Source organism: Oxyura jamaicensis, chromosome 3 (genome assembly GCF_011077185.1).
Source record: "Oxyura jamaicensis isolate SHBP4307 breed ruddy duck chromosome 3, BPBGC_Ojam_1.0, whole genome shotgun sequence".
Lineage (NCBI taxonomy): Eukaryota > Metazoa > Chordata > Aves > Anseriformes > Anatidae > Oxyura > Oxyura jamaicensis.
The window spans coordinates 44,086,461-44,104,533 of NC_048895.1; the positions used below are offsets into that span (position 1 = coordinate 44,086,461).

The 18,073-nt window shown below is 37.1% G+C and overlaps 1 protein-coding gene across 7 annotated transcripts in view; it reads right to left on the reverse strand.

Annotated features, from left to right (window-relative positions):
- The window catches only part of SMOC2 (SPARC related modular calcium binding 2), a 146,629-nt gene that overhangs the window by 92,924 nt on the left and 35,632 nt on the right, over positions 1-18,073 (reverse strand). For all 7 annotated transcript variants that reach the window (XM_035322218.1, XM_035322217.1, XM_035322216.1 and 4 more), the window contains exon 2: positions 9,681-9,852. In XM_035322218.1, coding sequence (XP_035178109.1) covers positions 9,681-9,852 — 172 coding nt within the window. The remainder of the gene's footprint in view (positions 1-9,680; positions 9,853-18,073) is intronic.

The window sequence follows — 18,073 nt, forward strand, 5'->3', positions numbered from 1 at the left end:
AAAAAAAAAAAAAGACTTGCCTTGTGACAAGGGCTAGCTGGCTCTTTCACTATTTATTTTTATTGCTGCATTATGGATTCAAACAAAACACCAAAGCAATCTTGGCCTGCACTCTCTATTGGCATCCAACAGTGGCAGGCAGGCAGTATAGTATTTTTGTTGACTTTAAAAAAAAAAAAAAAATTATCCAACTGCCCAGTGATTCAGATGGCTAAGCTTTAAGATGAAATAAGGAATGCCACACTGGAAATCTTCTTGGCACAACAATATTTCTTCTGATTTGCTAACAGACACATTTTGACAGATACACTCTGAATAGAACTGAATCAAATATTTGCAATAAAAACTGAAACTACAGCTTTCTGATATTTTACATATCAAAGGACAGACTAGGCTTTCTGAACAGAACACTGACTTGATAAATACTTTTGATAAGCCTAATATGGGCAAATTTGTAATTCTTGCACTGAAAATCTGAGGCTTACAACTATTTCTGGTTTCAAATCTTCAGTGCAGTATTATTGCTTTAGCACTACTTGTTTCTACTTCACTTGTTTTAAGATTTTCATTTTATATTTATTTAATATTATATTTTAATAGAAAATTAAATTGAAATTACATGATTGGAAAAAGAAAACCTTTATAAAATGAAATGTATATATATATGACTTTGCATTTTTTGTTCTAAAAGCATACCCTTTTGTGCCCAAGAATGCTCTTTTATGCTTTTTTTCTGTGCAGTCTGGTTTCTGGTTTTGGCACATTCTGTTTTGAGCAATATAATCAAGAAAAAAATTGAGTATTTTTATAAGAGATAAATTCCACCTCCAGCAAATTTTGGATAATATTTCAGCACTTTTTGTCTTATTTTCCATGTACCAGTAGACATATAAAAAAGCAAAGGCTATTCCAAAAAATATTCCACACATACTTCAAACTTTATCCACCCCATTTAAATACTTCCTAGAAAGCAGTATCAGAAGCCATCTCCTCCTGCTTTCAGTGACCACATAAATCACATCATCTCTGTGTAGATACATTTTGTTCTCCAAGATGCTGAGTATTTTTTCTTGAAATAAAAATTCACTAGAGTAGCTTGATACACAGCATAAATGGAGGCTCAGAAACAAGCTATAGTGAGGTTGGAGTTGAACAGGGTTTCTATTAGCAGGACTGCCAGCAGTGCAGTCTGGAAACTTGCAGTCATCCTGCAGATTAAATGCAGTATTCACAGTAAGAAAATAGGTCTGAAAAAGGAGGAGACAGCTCCTAGATAAAAGTATTTTAAGATAAAAATCTGCCCTATAACATTTTTTCCCCAGCAAAGGGTTTATTTGGAAAAAAAAAAAAAAAAAAAAAAAAAAAAAAAAAAGTAATTATACCCAATAACATTTTTTTTTCCTCAAAAAAATAAGGAAAAAAAAAAAAAAAAAGGAGAAAAGGGAGCGCTGAGGAGAACAAGTGAAAACTGTTTTGCTTTCAGTCTGCAGACTGTGCAAGCTTTCACCATGTGTTCAGGCTTACTTTATAGATTGACACCTTGGTCCAGTCCACTTTCACTTGAGGTAGGGAAGAACTAAACCTAGTCACTGTGACTTTCTCTCTCCAAATGAAACATCTCAGGAGCACAGTCTGGCTCCCAAATGCAGCCCACAAGGCTTCCTTCCAGGCAGCAGGTGGGCTGGCCGAGCCAATGTCCCTGCCCACACGCTGACCTAACAGACGTGCTTGGACACTGCAAGAACACGTCAAGCTCACACCTGGCTTGCAGGCAAACCTGAGCTGGAAGGGAGCCTCCAAGGGAATACAGGATTAGGTGTGCACTCAAAAACCATGTCCAGCATTCACAATCCAGTTCCTTAGCTATGAGGCAACAGGAATGTTTCCGCAAAAGATGCTTGCATTCATGTGTTTTGGGGCCAAGATTTATTTACAAGCCTAAAACAACTGCAATCTTTTCTCTTCAAAATAGGAATATCATATATGCATATTTATCCAAGGACAGAAATTTCCTTGTATATTTAATTCATATCAATTCATAACACTCAAACATATCCTTAATTCATTCACCATACTAATAATTCAAATGAGTTAAACTTTGCATTATTGCTAAAAGCTCTGTTTTAATGAAACAGAAATGCTGGATGTTTCTCTCCTCTATGGAAAGCATATAGTAAATAGTAAAATACATCTTTATGGGAAATTCCACTCATATTTTGATGTGCTCCAGTTCTTTATGTGAATCATGAGAATGAAGATAGTACCTTTTGTTATGTCTATGATAGCCCATAAAAGAATGCCATTTTTAAACAGCTAGGCTCTTTAAGATACCATAAATGAGTTAAGCTAAATATGAGCTATCTAGAGTTTCCAATGGAGAAAGAGGGTCTCCATAGCTATAGAACAACAATAACACTGGTGTCTGTGACAGCTATCCTTGGTGCTCAGGAAGCAGCAAAGACTTGTTGGGGCTACCTCTGCAAATGTTGAATGCATACCCTGTATGCCAGCCAAACTAAATGCCATGCTACTCAGGAGTGAAATTATAATTCTGTGTAAAGCTATATAAATTCCTATTTTGAGTATGAGCCACTCAGACATGGGTCTGCAGGCCATTTCAACAGTTCCCAGAAAACTCAGGTTGCTGCTACATGATGACAGAGAAGTAGGGAAATGTGATGCAAATTGGCAGTTGCAATTTTACAGTGAGGAACAATTTATATCAAGTCTCTAGCCATTACGGAATTATTATTTATTAAGTATTGGTAAAGTATCTAGAAATATTATGGACAGCAAATCCAGGCTCCTTGGCTGGAATGTTTCAAGAGGTCTAGGTTAGGGCTGAAATATACTGGCAGGACTGTACATATAAATTTGTTTTATCACTGATCACAGCATGAGAATAACAAATATTATTACTGACCTACTCACTTAATAGATTCAGAATATTGGTCTCGAATACCCCAATTGTGGGCATGGTACATTCACTTAAAAACAAACAAAGGGAACAATTTTTCATTACTGTTATTTACGGAATGAGAAGAGAAAATAAAAGAAAAAAAATAGGAGGAGGAGGAGGAGGAGGAGGAGGAGGAGGAGGAGGAGGAGGAGAAAGAGGAGAAGGAGGAGGAGAAGGAAAAAAAGATATTGTGAGTCCATTATCCTGTAGTGCCCTTCAGGGCTAACTTAAGTTAAACAGGAATTACCTCAGCTAACTCTAAGAGGGACATTTCCATGGGAGATAGAGGCTTAGCTGTTCAGGCAAAAAAATCTCAGTAGCCAAAATGAGAATGCCACAGACATCTAAAATTCAGTCACAGGCATTGAACATACTTTTCAGCTGCCTCCTGACAAACTGCCTAAATCTCATCACACATCCATGTAAAGTAACTTAAATGCTTGAAGTTCAAACTACCCAGATGAACTAAAGTGCTACCTCTTCCAATTCGCCCTCACACCATCAGCAAAACTGCCGATTGACCTGCTGCTAACAGCTAGTCACCATTTTTTGGTGATCCAAGAGAGAGAAAAACAGTGTTCTCTCCACCAGACACTCTTCTTATAGATAGAGCTTGCTTTGAACAAGATGCAGTCAGCTGGCAGACTTTGTACACTTGAGACCTGAAGTTGCTGAGGTGGGAGGGGAAAGGCTGTGCAATGGAAACTGAGTTATTCAAAGTTTCTGAACTATGAAAAACTCCATTGATCCCAAATCTCCACTAACCTAGCTAGGACTAAATTTTGTTGCCATTTAAAATAAGTAAATAAATAAAAATAAAAATCAGGGAAAAGAAGCACAAAGCACAGTTGTTTTTTTGTTTTGTTTTGTTTTGTTTTGGGGGGGGGGAGGGAAACCTTCAACCCCACTCAACTCCACCCAGCATCCTAATTTCAGGTTTAAAAGTTAATACACATTATTTACTGTCATGGAAAACCACTTGAAAAGCCTAAAATTACTTGAAAATTGCTGCAGGAAAAATATGAGTTCACCTTTTCAAAGTTCGTGGGAAAAAAACTTGTTCAATTTTGGGAATACAGAGGCTAAAAAAAATATATAGAGAAAAAAAAGTCTACTGATTTTAGCATAGAGGAAAGTGACAGGAGTCTAGGAATTATTGAAGCATTCTTTTTTTTTTTTTACATATAAAGCAAAATTTTCATGACTTAATAGAAAATTTGAATATTCTTTGTACAATGCCATTCTACAGTGATGAGACTAAATTCTACTAAACACAGGGGAAAAAAGGATTTTTTTTAATGGAATATACAAAATACTCCATGAAAAACAAAACCTAAACAAATCCCCTGTTTCAGGTAGTCCCATATCATGACTTATGATATACATTCAGCCTTACATTTGTCAGATCAAGAAGGAAGTCCTCCTCGCTAAGCAAAGAACGTACACACTAATTATGTGTATACTTACGTTTGAGTACATGCAGTAGTTACCAGGACTACGCCTCTGTGCACAGTCAGGTTTGTACTATCCATTCTGTGGCTCAAGGGCCTTATTTAATATGTGTCAGTCCCTAACCATCTGATGTGTTAATTCATTTCTTCCTGTACACTGTTGATGATCTGAATTGCACAGACCGGTTATGCAAAATTTGTCCAAACCAGTATGCTCTAAAGCCTGAGAATTTTCAGAAGAAAATATGAATTTTCATCCAAGGTTCTATGAATTTTCACAAAGCCATAAACAACTTTGTTCCAAGCTGGTAAGTGGTATGGATATATGAGTTGACTTATAACCTCCTTGGAGCTGAGGTGGGTTCAGGAAGGCTTTACTTCACATCCCCTGTTTTCTTAACTGGGCAGTACTTCTTTCTTCAAGAAGAATATGGGAATTAAACAAAGCACAGCTTCAAAAGGATATTCAGACTCTAGCTGTAGCACAGTATGTGTTTGAGCACCAGCTAAAAACGCACATAGCTTGGAGGACTGCAAGTAGGGCATTACTGTCTAACCTCAGGCTTTTAGGGATTTGTTAGTCACCAGAAAGCCAGCCTCAAAATAACATTGAATGAAAAGGGTGAGAAAGATGAATACCTAAGCAGTATGAAAAGCATACCTATGCAGTATGAAAACAAATCAAAACTTGAACTTTTGACATCCATCAGTGCCATAAGTCACTTAAATAGGATGAACGTATTATTCTGCGTTGTCATTATCATAAGGCAAAACACATTTATAGTATCTATTTGTTATGAGGCTTATTTTGCTTATTTTCCAATTTAAAAGATAAGCCCCAGGAAAAGCAGTGCTAGGTCAGGCATAATAATACAAACCTCTGTCCGGACATCCATGGAAATGAGGTAACCTGGACTCCTCCTTCCTCCATCACATCCCTACTCTGAGGAATTTTTCATGCCATGACAGACACTGATAGGAGATGGAGGCAATAACAGTGTGTCGCCTGGGCCCCACTGACTTCCTCCTCAAAGATTCAAGCTGAATTTTTCTGCAAAGGTTACAAGGGGTCTCCAGAGCATACCTCTCCTATTTCTGAGAAAAAGGGAAAAAGGAGAGCTTTTTCTCAGAAAAAAAAAAAAAAAAAAAAAAAAAAAAAGCTGTTTTTAGTTGATATCTTCTGTGCTTCAGTTTCCACACAAGCAAAGCCTTCTGGGGTAACCTCTGCCATGTCCCAGATCTTGTAAAATCTCCATTAACTATAAGACAGTAACTACTGGTCCTACAGTGCTGGGCAAAACTCTGCTCGTAATGGGCAGCTGCATCATTCAGGGATATAACTTAAAGCGATTATTTTCTTCTTGCAATTAAAACTCTTTTTTTTTTCTTCACATAAATGATTCTTCTGCATGCTTGGTTCTATTTTCAAGACTAAGAAACTTGTCTTGTACTTTTCACATGCGCTAAGACTATCGAAGGCTCAGCTTTGTAAGTTACCAAGCCTTTCTCTGTGACATCCAGAGCACTCCAACAGGGAACAAGGCTAAATGCTAAAGGCCTCGCGCCCAAGGCTGTGCTAGCCATAGGAGTAGATCTACCCTGACATGTATCAGGGCAGTCCTATAAAAACAGCTTGCTTAGTTCTCAGGCTGAATTGCCTTAAACCCTTAAAAGAAAGTGGTTCTGGTTGCCTGCCTGGGACTGTCCCTGGCCCATGCTAACTCCCCTTGTAGATAAAGTCTTGTGGAAAGCACTAGCTGGCCCATACTCAAAGTGCAACAGGGATCTCTCGACCAGCTTACCAAAGCAGACAGTCACACTGTGTCCTGGCAATGTTTAATTTAGTAGTGTGGACATAGCCTCTGTGTCTTTCTGACCTGTTTAAAAGCAAGCACATTGCTCTCTCACTTCTTGTATGGTTTGTTTCTTGGGCTACGCAGGGCCAGATTCACTGTGAAGCATTTGTGTGTGTGGAGTGGATTGCAGTCACAGGTGATACTTTAACAGTCCCCCTAACACAAATAGTATTTCTCAACTGTCAACATACATTTATTAGATTCATAATCTTGTTGCACAGTAAACTTCTCTGTCAAGCAAGTGGCAAAACTCCAGAACTTCAGAGTTCAGATTTTGTTTGGAAAAGTATCCAAAAATGTGAATGTCCATCTACAGTTTACACAGATTATTTGAACCCTTCAAAACTGCAAAACCAGGATGGAAATTTAGCAAGATTATAACTTGTTTTAACTTTTCCTAGTTTAGCAACAGATTTCAGCACTGTCTGGAATCAAAAAAAAAAAAAAAAAAAGTATTTTTGGATTGGAAAAAAAAAAAAAAAAAAGAAATATAAAAAACTTTGAAAAGACTTCCTTCGAAGGAAGGAAGGAAAACATGAAGGAATGGAGGAATGAAGGAAGAAAGGAAGAAATGAAGAAATGAAGGAAGAAATACACTATCAAAGCAGTCAGCTGTGATGCTTGTTGTGTCAAAGGTGAATTCTTTTTCAGAACTGAGAGGAAGGCGTATTCATTTTCAGGTTTCTTAAAGCTATTTCGGTCCCTGATACAGCCATTGGGACTAGAACGACAGCAGTGGAAGAAAAGAAAACATAAAGTTCTGCCACTGTTTTTTATCATTTAGCTTTAAGATCCAGGCCCTAAAAATTGTTTGCTTTGTAATTCCAAAGAATTACATGAGCTGATGACTTTGGCTGTGAACAAAACCTGAATTCAGAAGTATAAAGGAGAAAGGAAACAAGACATCTTTAAGAAAACTATCCCTTTGTAATTTCAGCATTTAAATAATCAAAATCAAATAGAACAGGCAATGCTGAGAACCAGTGAGGAGGAGTAAAGATAGCCAATCCAAATATGGCTTTCAAAAGAAAAAAGATACATATAGGAAGAAAGCAGGCATCAGTCTAATTGTGGTTCAAGCTTCCTTTATCAATGTAAAATGAAATCCCAATTTTGAATGTATAAAAAAGAAATGATGGACTCAAAATTATTCCAAAAGTTTTGAGCATATATTGTGAGAGTGTTTAGATTTGTAGTGAATAAACTGAACTGATCACAAAGTTTTCAATTAATTTAAATTGTTCCTGGAAGCATTTCCCTTTCAGACAAGTTTTCTAGGGGCTGAACAGAGATTTTTACCTGAAAAGAAGACAGGAGAAAGCAGATCTAAACTTAAGATGGCCTTTTCTGATCAATGATGGATGAGAAGATTTAAAGTTGTGAATCCTATAACAGGAAGCAAAGATGACTTCATCTCTTTTCTCCATTCATAACCCCACGGGCAAACATACATGTTTCTTTCACTAACATTAACAACTTCAAAACTTGATTCAATACCAATGTTTTAATGTGTTGTTTTCAGTTGTTCTTAAGGTGGACAGATGAACATTTCCAAAAGAATTTGTTTTCATTCCAACACAGAATGAAAACAAATGCTGAAACCTTGAAAGTTGCCCTGGAATTGAACCATCATCTTTTGGTTAACCCTACTGAAACAACTCTTTGCTCTTTGGTCAAGCATCACCTGCAATAACAAATGTCACCATGCAAAAGCAACTGGCTCAAAAGGGGTCTTAATCTGAGGCCTTTCTCAGCTCTTGCAGGGAAATGTTTGATGGGACTATCAAAAGTAGCAATGTTAAGACAAACTGCTGCTAGGCCAGTGGATCATCTTTTTCTTCTGTAAAACTTGTTTGTTACAGCTTGAAATATTTCTGATGATTGCAGCCACAAGTAGAAATAAATAAATAAATAAATAAAATAGATAGTAATAATATTTTTTTTAAAATTAATAATAATAATAAAAACAGCAAAAGAGCACTTCTCCAAATTGTAGTTGTTGACTGCAGAAAAAAATGCCAGCATTGTTGGATACACTTTGGGTAAGGCAATTAAATGCATCCCTATGGAGAAAAAAAAAAAAAAATCTTGCAGATGACATTATCAACATGGTAAGAAATAAAAACAGAAAGAAAACACTTTGGAAAACTCATTTCTGCATATGTGTATAAAGCTCTAAATGTACAAAATGAACAAAAACAAAGCTTAAAATAATTCTCTCTGTTCATAAATGTAACAAAAACTTTGACTCAGATAGCTTCATTATGTTATCCTTGTTCACATAAGTAAATGGATCCATCAGCTAATACAATGGCTTATTATGAAAGGGCTGGCAAATGAGCATAGTGTTTCATCTAGGCAGAAGATGAGACAGAATGTCTCTTTGAAACAGTCCTGATGCTTCAGAGGATTTCTGGAGCTAATGGAGAGAGACGATGTGGAAAATTGCCTCCTAGAGGTTGAACCTGTGTGGTCCCTGGGGTTTTCTTCTCCCCTCCCACCTGCTCTTTTTGGATAGAGAGAAAGGGAAAGTAAATCTTAATGAGTGCTGCTATTCTTACATTTTAAAAAGAAGTTCATTGTGTTGGGAATCACCCTACACTTCAGTGGGGCATTATGGCATGTTTTTCTTAGCATGTCAACTGAAATCTCTAGCACCAGCCTACTCTAAAGTAAAAAGATTAACCTGTGAATACTTTAAAAGTATTGGAACTGAAGCGCTAGGGTCGCATGTTGCACAGCTTTTTCAAACGGAGTTCAGAAATAAAAGAGTAGATGATGTAGATGATACTCTACATACTCTGATGATACTCTTAGAGGCCACTGTGAGGCCTCTAAGCATTACAAATGATTTAATTGAATTTCAGATTTACACCGTTTGAGGGTTTACACAACTTTCAGTTCTGTAGAAAAAAATCCTGAAATTCTACAACTGTGTTGGGGGGATTACATTCTGAAGCAAATAAAAACAACATCAAGCAGTTAGATTTATTATTTTTTTGAGCTAATGATAACAATTAGGAAACATAAACTGAATTCAATTACCTCTAACTCAAAGTACTAAACTGCAGTAGACAAGAAATCTCGGGAAACAGCAATCTTGAGAGTTACTCTGAGTCTGCCAATGAGATAGTCCTTCAAGAACAAGGACCTAACTATATAATTTCCTTAATAGTCACTTATGGTGTAAATGGGTGAGGAAATCATATTATTGATGACAGATTCATTTTCATGCTGAACATTTTTATAGAATTAACAGGACAAATTTCAACCTACTTGCTTTCAGTCAACTGTACAGTACTAGAAGTACAGCACTACTAGTTCTCAATATTCATTACATTTCAAAAGCTATTTAAAGTCTATTATTTTGCATTATGATCAAGGGAAACTATTGGAAAGCTTTGATTTGCTCACCTTTACAGTTGCCCCGGTAGGCAATTTCCAGCTGAGGGTCTTTGCATTTTGCTCGTTGAAATTCACACCGAGACAAAAATGTTCTTCCATCAGATGCGCAAAGGGATTTCTGAGGAGAACCTGCACAATCCAGGCTGCATTCTCTGTCTTTGTCTTGGTCCACTCTCAGAAACTAAAAATATATATATATATATATATATTAATGCTGTAGGAATGCTATTCTTGTGTGAAAACTGCTTCATGATCCCCTTCCCCAGGGAGCACATACAAATATTACCCCAAAATGAAAAAAAAGCTCTGTCTTTTTAGCCTATTCAAATAATAGTTGATTCAACATATGTGTGGTTGTTCAGTTTCTGCTCTGAAGTGGTAGTGATTGCAACATTTCTGTAACATACAATAAATCCGCTGTTGCAATTAGGAAATCTCTGAATTTCCTTCAACCATTGTGAAGCTGAAAACAGTGTCTTGGAGTTTTTAGAGTAAAAAATAGCGATGGCAGAAACTTTCTTCAACAGAAAAATGAGAAAGCAATGGAAACTTCTCTATTTTATTTGCCACAGATTAACTAATCTACAATAACAAGCTGAAAAGTCTGTTCTAAAGATCCAAGGAAGATTTTTTTTAATCAATATACCCATAATATTTCCAATCCTCAGTGCAAGAGGCCTAAAGAGAAAATAAGTAAGGTATGAGAATGGCATGAAGCACCATATGAAATGCAACGGATCATTTATTCTTGAAATGAATACATTCAAAAATTTCAGGCACATTTTACACATATATTTATTTCTATTTCTATGTATGCTTGCTTATACAAACACACGCCAAAACTGAATAGGGAAATGTAGATTGTATAGACGCAATCATGTCTTCCCCCACCATGGGCCAGCAGCAAAGACAAAACCTGAAACAGGCCATGTGCTGCATGATGCATCTCGACTTGTAACTGTATTGAAGTTGTTGCCCAGCATCAAAAACTTCTTTTTGCTCCTTTAAGCACCATCCCAGCTCTGGCGTGGATCACCCACAGCTTCAGTCACTCAAGGATGTTCCTATCTGGGCACAAGTTGCACATGGGCCACAGTCCATCAGGGGTGTCCCTGAGCCAGTGTGGGTAACCTGTGGACTACAGATTTGGGGTGGGTACTTTTTGGACTGGTACAGAGCAGTTCATGGTCTCCTCTCACACAGGACAGCCCTGCAAGACCCCTGCTACTCAAATCCTGTCAGTTCTGCCCATTACAACACAGGTTCTCCCATTCTCAGAAACTAAATTTCATCTTCTCTAGAAGACAGTGAGCATAGGAATATATACTAGGAATTTCAGCAGACACTCCCCTTTCTATTTCTGCCACAAAGCTACACTGAACCACAGGCATGACCAATGGAGCTTGGTGTCATCTTTGGTACTCAGAAGGAAGAGCTGCTCACCCTGAACCATGCTAATCAGTTCTGACATTGCTTGCTGCATGCCAGTGTCAGTATTTTATCTTCTAAGCTCCCAAAAGGCTGGAACAAGCAAGGTGGTGAAACCACTTAGTCCTCAGATGAATTTCTCTATCGTTTTTCTGTTTCTGAATAAGCACAAAGTTATGCAAGGCATATAGCTACCAGAAGATAATCGTTCTCCCAAGCATCATGAGGTACAAGGTAATGGACCTAAGAAAAGGTCTTCATCCAGCTGAAAAAACATTTTCATTGCTGCTGTTTCACCATCATAAACTGCAGGTACAGAAAATTTTGAACTTTAGATTACAAAGTTTATTAGGAGGAAGATTTAAAAAAAAAAAAAAAAAAAAAAAAAAAGTGACAGAGCGGTATTTGAGCAGCGAAGAGCAGTACAAGGTAATAAATTCAGAAAACAGTTGCTACATGTATCTTCCCTGCATTTTATTCAATATAGAGAGAGAGAGAGAGAGAGAGAGAGAGAGAGAGAGTCATAAATCTCCATAATTTTCATACTTAAACTTTGGTCTATTTGCATTTCCTAGCACTTAATGTGAGAAAATACAGATGCCTTTCTGGAGAGTATGCTTGAAAATGGAGACACAATCTCAAAAGTATCACTTTAAAATAATAATCATATGGTTGGAATTTGACCAGATTTTTTTATATATATATTTTAGTGGTGCAGTAACATAAAGATGAAAGCTTCCTTTTCCTGATACTTTTGAGCAATTCTTCATTTTTAACATTAATTAGCTTCAGAAGCAAATTACTCAGAAATTACACAGAAATCTCTTATCTTTCTCACTGGAATTTTGCTCTAGAGCTTCAGCAGGGGGAACGAGATGTCCATGTCCTCCCCCTACCCCAACCCCAATGCTATTTTGCAGATCCATTTTGCTGACAGGAATTTATAATTAGCTGAGCAGAGTGGGAAGACAGTTGTCTCTCTTTATGTGCAAAACGAGCAACAGTGAAGACAGTCTCCTCTGTCTCTGAACAATCTCCATGTTATGGTGGTCTCCAGGGCCTGGCCAGGTGCCCTGATGAGCTGCAAGAGGTTCTGGTAAGGTCCTCCAAGCATCTCTCTCTTGCCTGTGCGAGTCAAGCTGTCAGAAGGGACAACCTTGGAGCATCTGCAGGACTCTAGGTTTAGGCCTAGCCAGGCCTGTGAAAAGGATTTGCCAAGGAAAAAATAGACAACATGGGGCCTCTGGCACAGGAACTGAATCCAGCTCCCTGCTCTGCCTCAAATGTCCCTGGTAGATTTAGTAATGGTAAGTCAAGCAATCTCCCTTTTCCTATTTTGTGAAGTAAGGATTTCTCTGTTTATAAGACTACCCCTTCCATCTCTGTAATGGCTAGGCACTTTGCCATCCCTAATTTATCCTCAGCAGCATCCTTGTTGGGCAAAGAATTATTTTTCAAACACATAGGAAGGCTTCATGACCCACAAAATGCCATGTGGTAGATCAGGAAACTTGAGCCCAGACCTTGGGAAAAAAATAAAAAAATAAATATAAATAAAATAAATAATATGGAGAAACAACCTACATTCTGTCCCATTTTTCTTCCAGACTTTCCTCATCCTTCCTGTTCTGAGTTGATGCAGGAGTTAAGATGGGTATGCCTGATCACAGTGGACAAACCACAGTAACACAGTGGACAGAAAATCCCCTTAATTGCCTGAAGAACAAAATCCACTCCCCTGAGAGCATGATAGTTCACAGATAAAGCTATATTTTAAAGGGCATTTATCCAAAGGGTTTTATTTAAGTATTTTATTATTTCAAAGCCTTAGAGGAGATTAGAGTAAATTATGGGTTCATGGATATTCAAGCAACCTGGAAAAGCAGAGGATGAAGACATACTCAGGAGACAAAACCACTTGAATAGCTTACTGGTTAGCCAAACCTCAGTGGAGAATTTGGGCTGTACATTTAAACAATTTCCACCAAGCTAATGTAAGTAAGGGATTTAAGAGCAGGAAGGACAAAAAGGCAAGCAATTGCGAGAAAGGTATAGCATATAAAAGTGTCTAGAAAGTGTACTTTAAAGAAAAAAAAAAAAAAAAAAAAGAGAGAGAAAAAATATGTGATTGGTATTTGTAAAATACTCCATTGTCATCTTTACTACAGCAGCATATGATGATACAAGTTGAAACCAGAGTTGCTTACTCACATGTGGCCAAAAGAATAGATAAATATGTCAAAGCTAATAAAAACACTGAAATAAGCAAGGGTTATGAGATTCCTCATAGGATTTGCTATATGTTTAAACAAAAGCAAGCAGAGTTAGTGACACAGAAACTGGAATCATACTAATGTACATCTTAGAGATGTACTTTACTCTGAAGACATTCCTTTAGCTTAAAGTAGGAGTTTAGTGAGAGAAAAAGACAATTCAAAATGTAAGTCAATGGACCTGAACATTGCTCACCCTGAATATAGGCTCATCTATTTCTATATTTAAGTTCAATTCACAAACAAATCTGTTGTTGTAAAAACATATGATTCACAGAAAGATAAGCTTAAAGTGGTATTTTTGTTGCTTGCTGGTAGCAACTGAGATGAAGCCAACAATAGCTGATTGACCTGAGGTGGAACTATGCTGAACTGGCAAAAAATGGACAATTATGACTAAACCCTGTTGAAATGCAAGCCACTTTCAATAGAGAGGTGTTCCTGTCCCTAACAGTGAAGAAACCAGCCTAGTCAAGTTTCAGAAATTGTTTTCAACAGCAAATTTGAGCTTATGCTACCTACGAACTAATAGGCATGAGTCCTTAAGTGGAGTTGACATTTACTTGTCTTCTGCCTTATATTTTAGTATTATGAAATATTTTATAGCCTCCAATTTATTTCAGTCTTTTCAATGCATTATATTTTATAACATCCAATTTTTAAATGGCCTACTATTCTACACTAGGCACTGTTTTAAATTCTCACACAGTATTTCTATGTGAAAGAAAGGACAATAACAGGACAATATCAAAAGACTTATTGATTAAATTACCTCAGTTAATGAAACCAAAATTCATTATAAACTGCATGCACCCACTTGAAAGATATGAGAATGGATAAAATATTTTTTACAGTCATGTGTTTCAGGCACTGTGGAATTCCAATATTCTCCTTCACTGTCAAATACAACAAAGACTCTTAATACTGTTTGAAATGAGGTCCCCCTGTAGCACAAGTGGTCCCAGTATCATTTCATCCTTCCATTACTGGAGCTTGGTAACACTAGAATTGTCAGATTATGAAGTTATTGGTACCAGAAATCTTGCTTATACTGGAGAAAATTATTTATATAGCTGTGTTTTCTGCTCTGCTTTAACTTCCAGGTTTGTTCTTGTCATTGGTCCCATGTCTGGGCTGTGGACGATCAGGATGATTTTAAATTCAGCCACAAGAAACATGCTACAGTCCAGACCTCAAGAACAAGCATTATGTTGTTTCCTTACGGTGCTATTAAAACATCTATCAAGATAACATGTCCATAAAGTCATTCACTACCATGGCATAAAATTCATCTTCTTTTTACCTTACACTATCCACTTTTATGCAGGGATTTGGTTTTACTCCCTCTGGTCTACATCCTGCCTCCTTGTCATCTTTATGGCAAAATAAATAAATAAATAAAAATAAAAAATAAAAAAAAGGTTTTCAGATGAAAATGAGTCACATACAAATTTCTGCATTTCCAGTGCACAGATCTGGGATGCCACCATCTACACAGCAGAGCAACTAACCACTCTCCACTAGGCAGATCATATAGTATACCACAAGAAAAACAATGCATGGCTGGAAAAGTCAACATGTACCTACATGATGATCCATCCCCTCTGACAGTAGGCGCCTAACTGACAATAGGTACTTAAACATACTGACAACAGTTTTTTACTGTTACGTTCTGTGGATCCTTTGTAACTGATATACAGACTCCCCCCTGACCAAGTGAAAATTACTGCTTCACAATCTGATTCTGTGATTCTAGAATGAAGTTTAAATTGGCTTGGAAAAAATAAAAGGTCTGAGGCTGCACAGTCCTGATAGACAAGCAGAAGAGAAAAGATGGATGCTAGTCATCACTGTTTTGCTTGGAATAGCCTAGTGCAGACTACAGCTTTGAAAGGCAATTTCTTTATCCCGCATCTGGTTACTGTAAGATGTTGAACAGAATGGTCTGACTTGCCTGCTGCTGGCATGGGAGGTCTGCAAACAAACTATGGAGCAGTGTGCTATAAAGTGGCTCTGCGCTTAGGGCTTTGTGCTGTTGAAAAATGTGCTGATTTGCACTGATTTATGTAGCCATGCTGTTCCTTTCTGATAGCTGGCTGAAGGACAGATGTGGAAACCTCCAAGCTAGGAATATTTTGTTCCCTCTGGGATCATCTACAATGGGAAAATGAGTTAGACAATAGTAATACATATGTAAATATATGTGTGTGTACACATGTGTATATATGTATGTGTATATGTGTAGAGATTACATATAGTAATACATATGTAAATATATATGTGTATGTATACACAAACACCATTGTATATATCTACCCCCACATGCAGGCTACAATATGTAAAGTGATATTTGCATATGTATTTCAGACAAAGGCAATGATGTTTAAATAATATTACAGTCTGCCTTAGAGAGCACTTTAACCGGCTAGATTGCCTCAGTTAATCACTTTATTAAAAAAAAAAAAAAAAAAAAAAAAAAAAAAAAAAACATTTTTCAAGATTCTTTCATCACCCTTTTGCTAAGGAATGAAACAGAAGGTACAGTTACAGAACAAATCCTACTGTCACCCCAATGTTATGAAAAAGCATTCCATCCTAGTCGTGAAATCTATGGAAAACCTAAGTACTTCTTATCCTTGAGTGTTTTGGGAGAGTACTAAATGGTACTTTCAAAATGACAACTCAGTTTAACTGCTGTACTCAAAGGATCTTTAACAGATTAGTTCATCTTGCACTGTCCTAGTGAAGCAATGCAGTCCTTCATGACTGTTCCAGGACAAAGCCCAGAGCTGCCTACAGCAAACTGTGACGTTCTTTGTCCAGACGTACAGGACATTACCACTGAGGTTAAGCTTGCATAGAAGGATTTATACTGAAAGGCATCATATATATGCCTTATCAGAGAATAACTCTGATGAGCTAGAATGTGCTCATCTCCTCTACTATACTAGGCAAGAAGATTTGCACTTGTAACAAAGAACCTCACCAAAACATCTGTGTGTCTATTCTCAGTAGTAAAGGTTCTCAATTTAAAACAGAAACTTTCCATTATCTTCTATTACCAGACAAGTAAGCAGACTACTGATTTCAATGAGGCTATCTAAAAATGAACATTCATTGCTTGAAATTTATTTATCTCTGTTATATATATATAAATAAGAACATATATATATATTCAGTTACAATAATGCAGCTCTCTCCAAGGCACCTAAATATCACACAGCAAGCCAAGGTCATGATTTTGTAATGTGGAGCTAGTTGCATGGACTCCCATTTCCAGGAGTGAAGATAAATTGGATTTTTGGGGGGATAAGATTCATCTGACTTAGGGTAAAATGGATCATAGATTAGAAATGTTTCTTACACTTTATGAACTGGAGAGTCTGTTCAACTAACTCTCCTGTAAATGGCTGAAGTCCTTTGACTCCTGTGAGATTAACCTAGATTATAGAGCCAAAGGAAAAGCAAAGGGGAAGAAACATAAAAAACCCCAGGTTCCAGATGGTTAAAACCAAGGTGGGCTTTAGGTTTCAGAAAGAAATTTATCAAAGATGTCCAGGAACTGCTTGTGGATCTGCAGAGAGCACACAAGAGGGACAATTTTCCCTAATGTCTGCTGAGATGTTTTATTGCAAAGGAGTCTGTTAAACTCTTGAACACAGACCCCCCACCTTGCCTCATTACATTTCATGTAATTTTTTGTGTGTAACATATCACACCTCTTTCCATGTAAATTATAGCAAGGATGGCTGGAAAAATAAATAAATAAGATTATGCAATTTCACTGAGTGGGAAGGTGGATTTGTTTTGTGTGTGTGTGTTGTGCGCATTTTTGTTGGGCTGTTGTTTGTTGTTGTTTTGAAAAGCACTCTTGGGTCTGTGCCTAAAGTCAGCTCCAAATTACCTATCTGTTAGGACAGTGTTTTGCTTTACCCCTGGTGCCTGGAGTGCAGTGGAGCTCTTGGAGACTCACTGCCATCTGCTGAATATGAAAACATGCTAAACTACAGTATCATTTTGTTACAACCAGAAAAGAAAAACAGCTGTTAAATAAGGTTATGGTTTGATTGATATGTTTGGTTTTAGCATGTAATTTTTTTAATGTTTATTGCTTTAACAGGCATTTTGTTAAGTGAGCTCTATTGTGCTTTATTGATGGATGGATGGAGAGGCTGAATGTCAGCACATCCATCATTTCTTTCTGCTGTTATTTCACAAATGACTAAAAAAGGCAAAGCATCTCAGTTCTGCATCCATGTAAACTAGGGATGACTGCTGAAATTAACTCAGAGTGACACAGGTTCTTTCCTGTTTTGAAGAAGGGATGGACATCCATTTATCCTACCTGCAATCCCATCTTTCACCATTAGCATATCAACAGAAAAGTCTCTCCCAACGGCTCACTGACTTAAAGAGAGCTCAGGTAAATTTGGTGGCTCTATAATTAACAATATTTCTAATCTACTTTGAAGGAATTATTTTGGGGTTGTAGGGAAGTAGGGGACCACAACCAATTTAGAGAAGGGTTGGGAGAGGCAGAGAAAGTGAACTCTGCAAGAGGTTCAAAAGTCCCAGATGAGCAGATTTTTCTTCTGTTATAGTTTTGATCAAATTTAACTGAATTGCTTTTGTCTGCAGAGGCTTAGAAGATTTACTGCAAAAGAGTTTTCTATGTTGTTAAAGCATTCTAAGTATAGTATA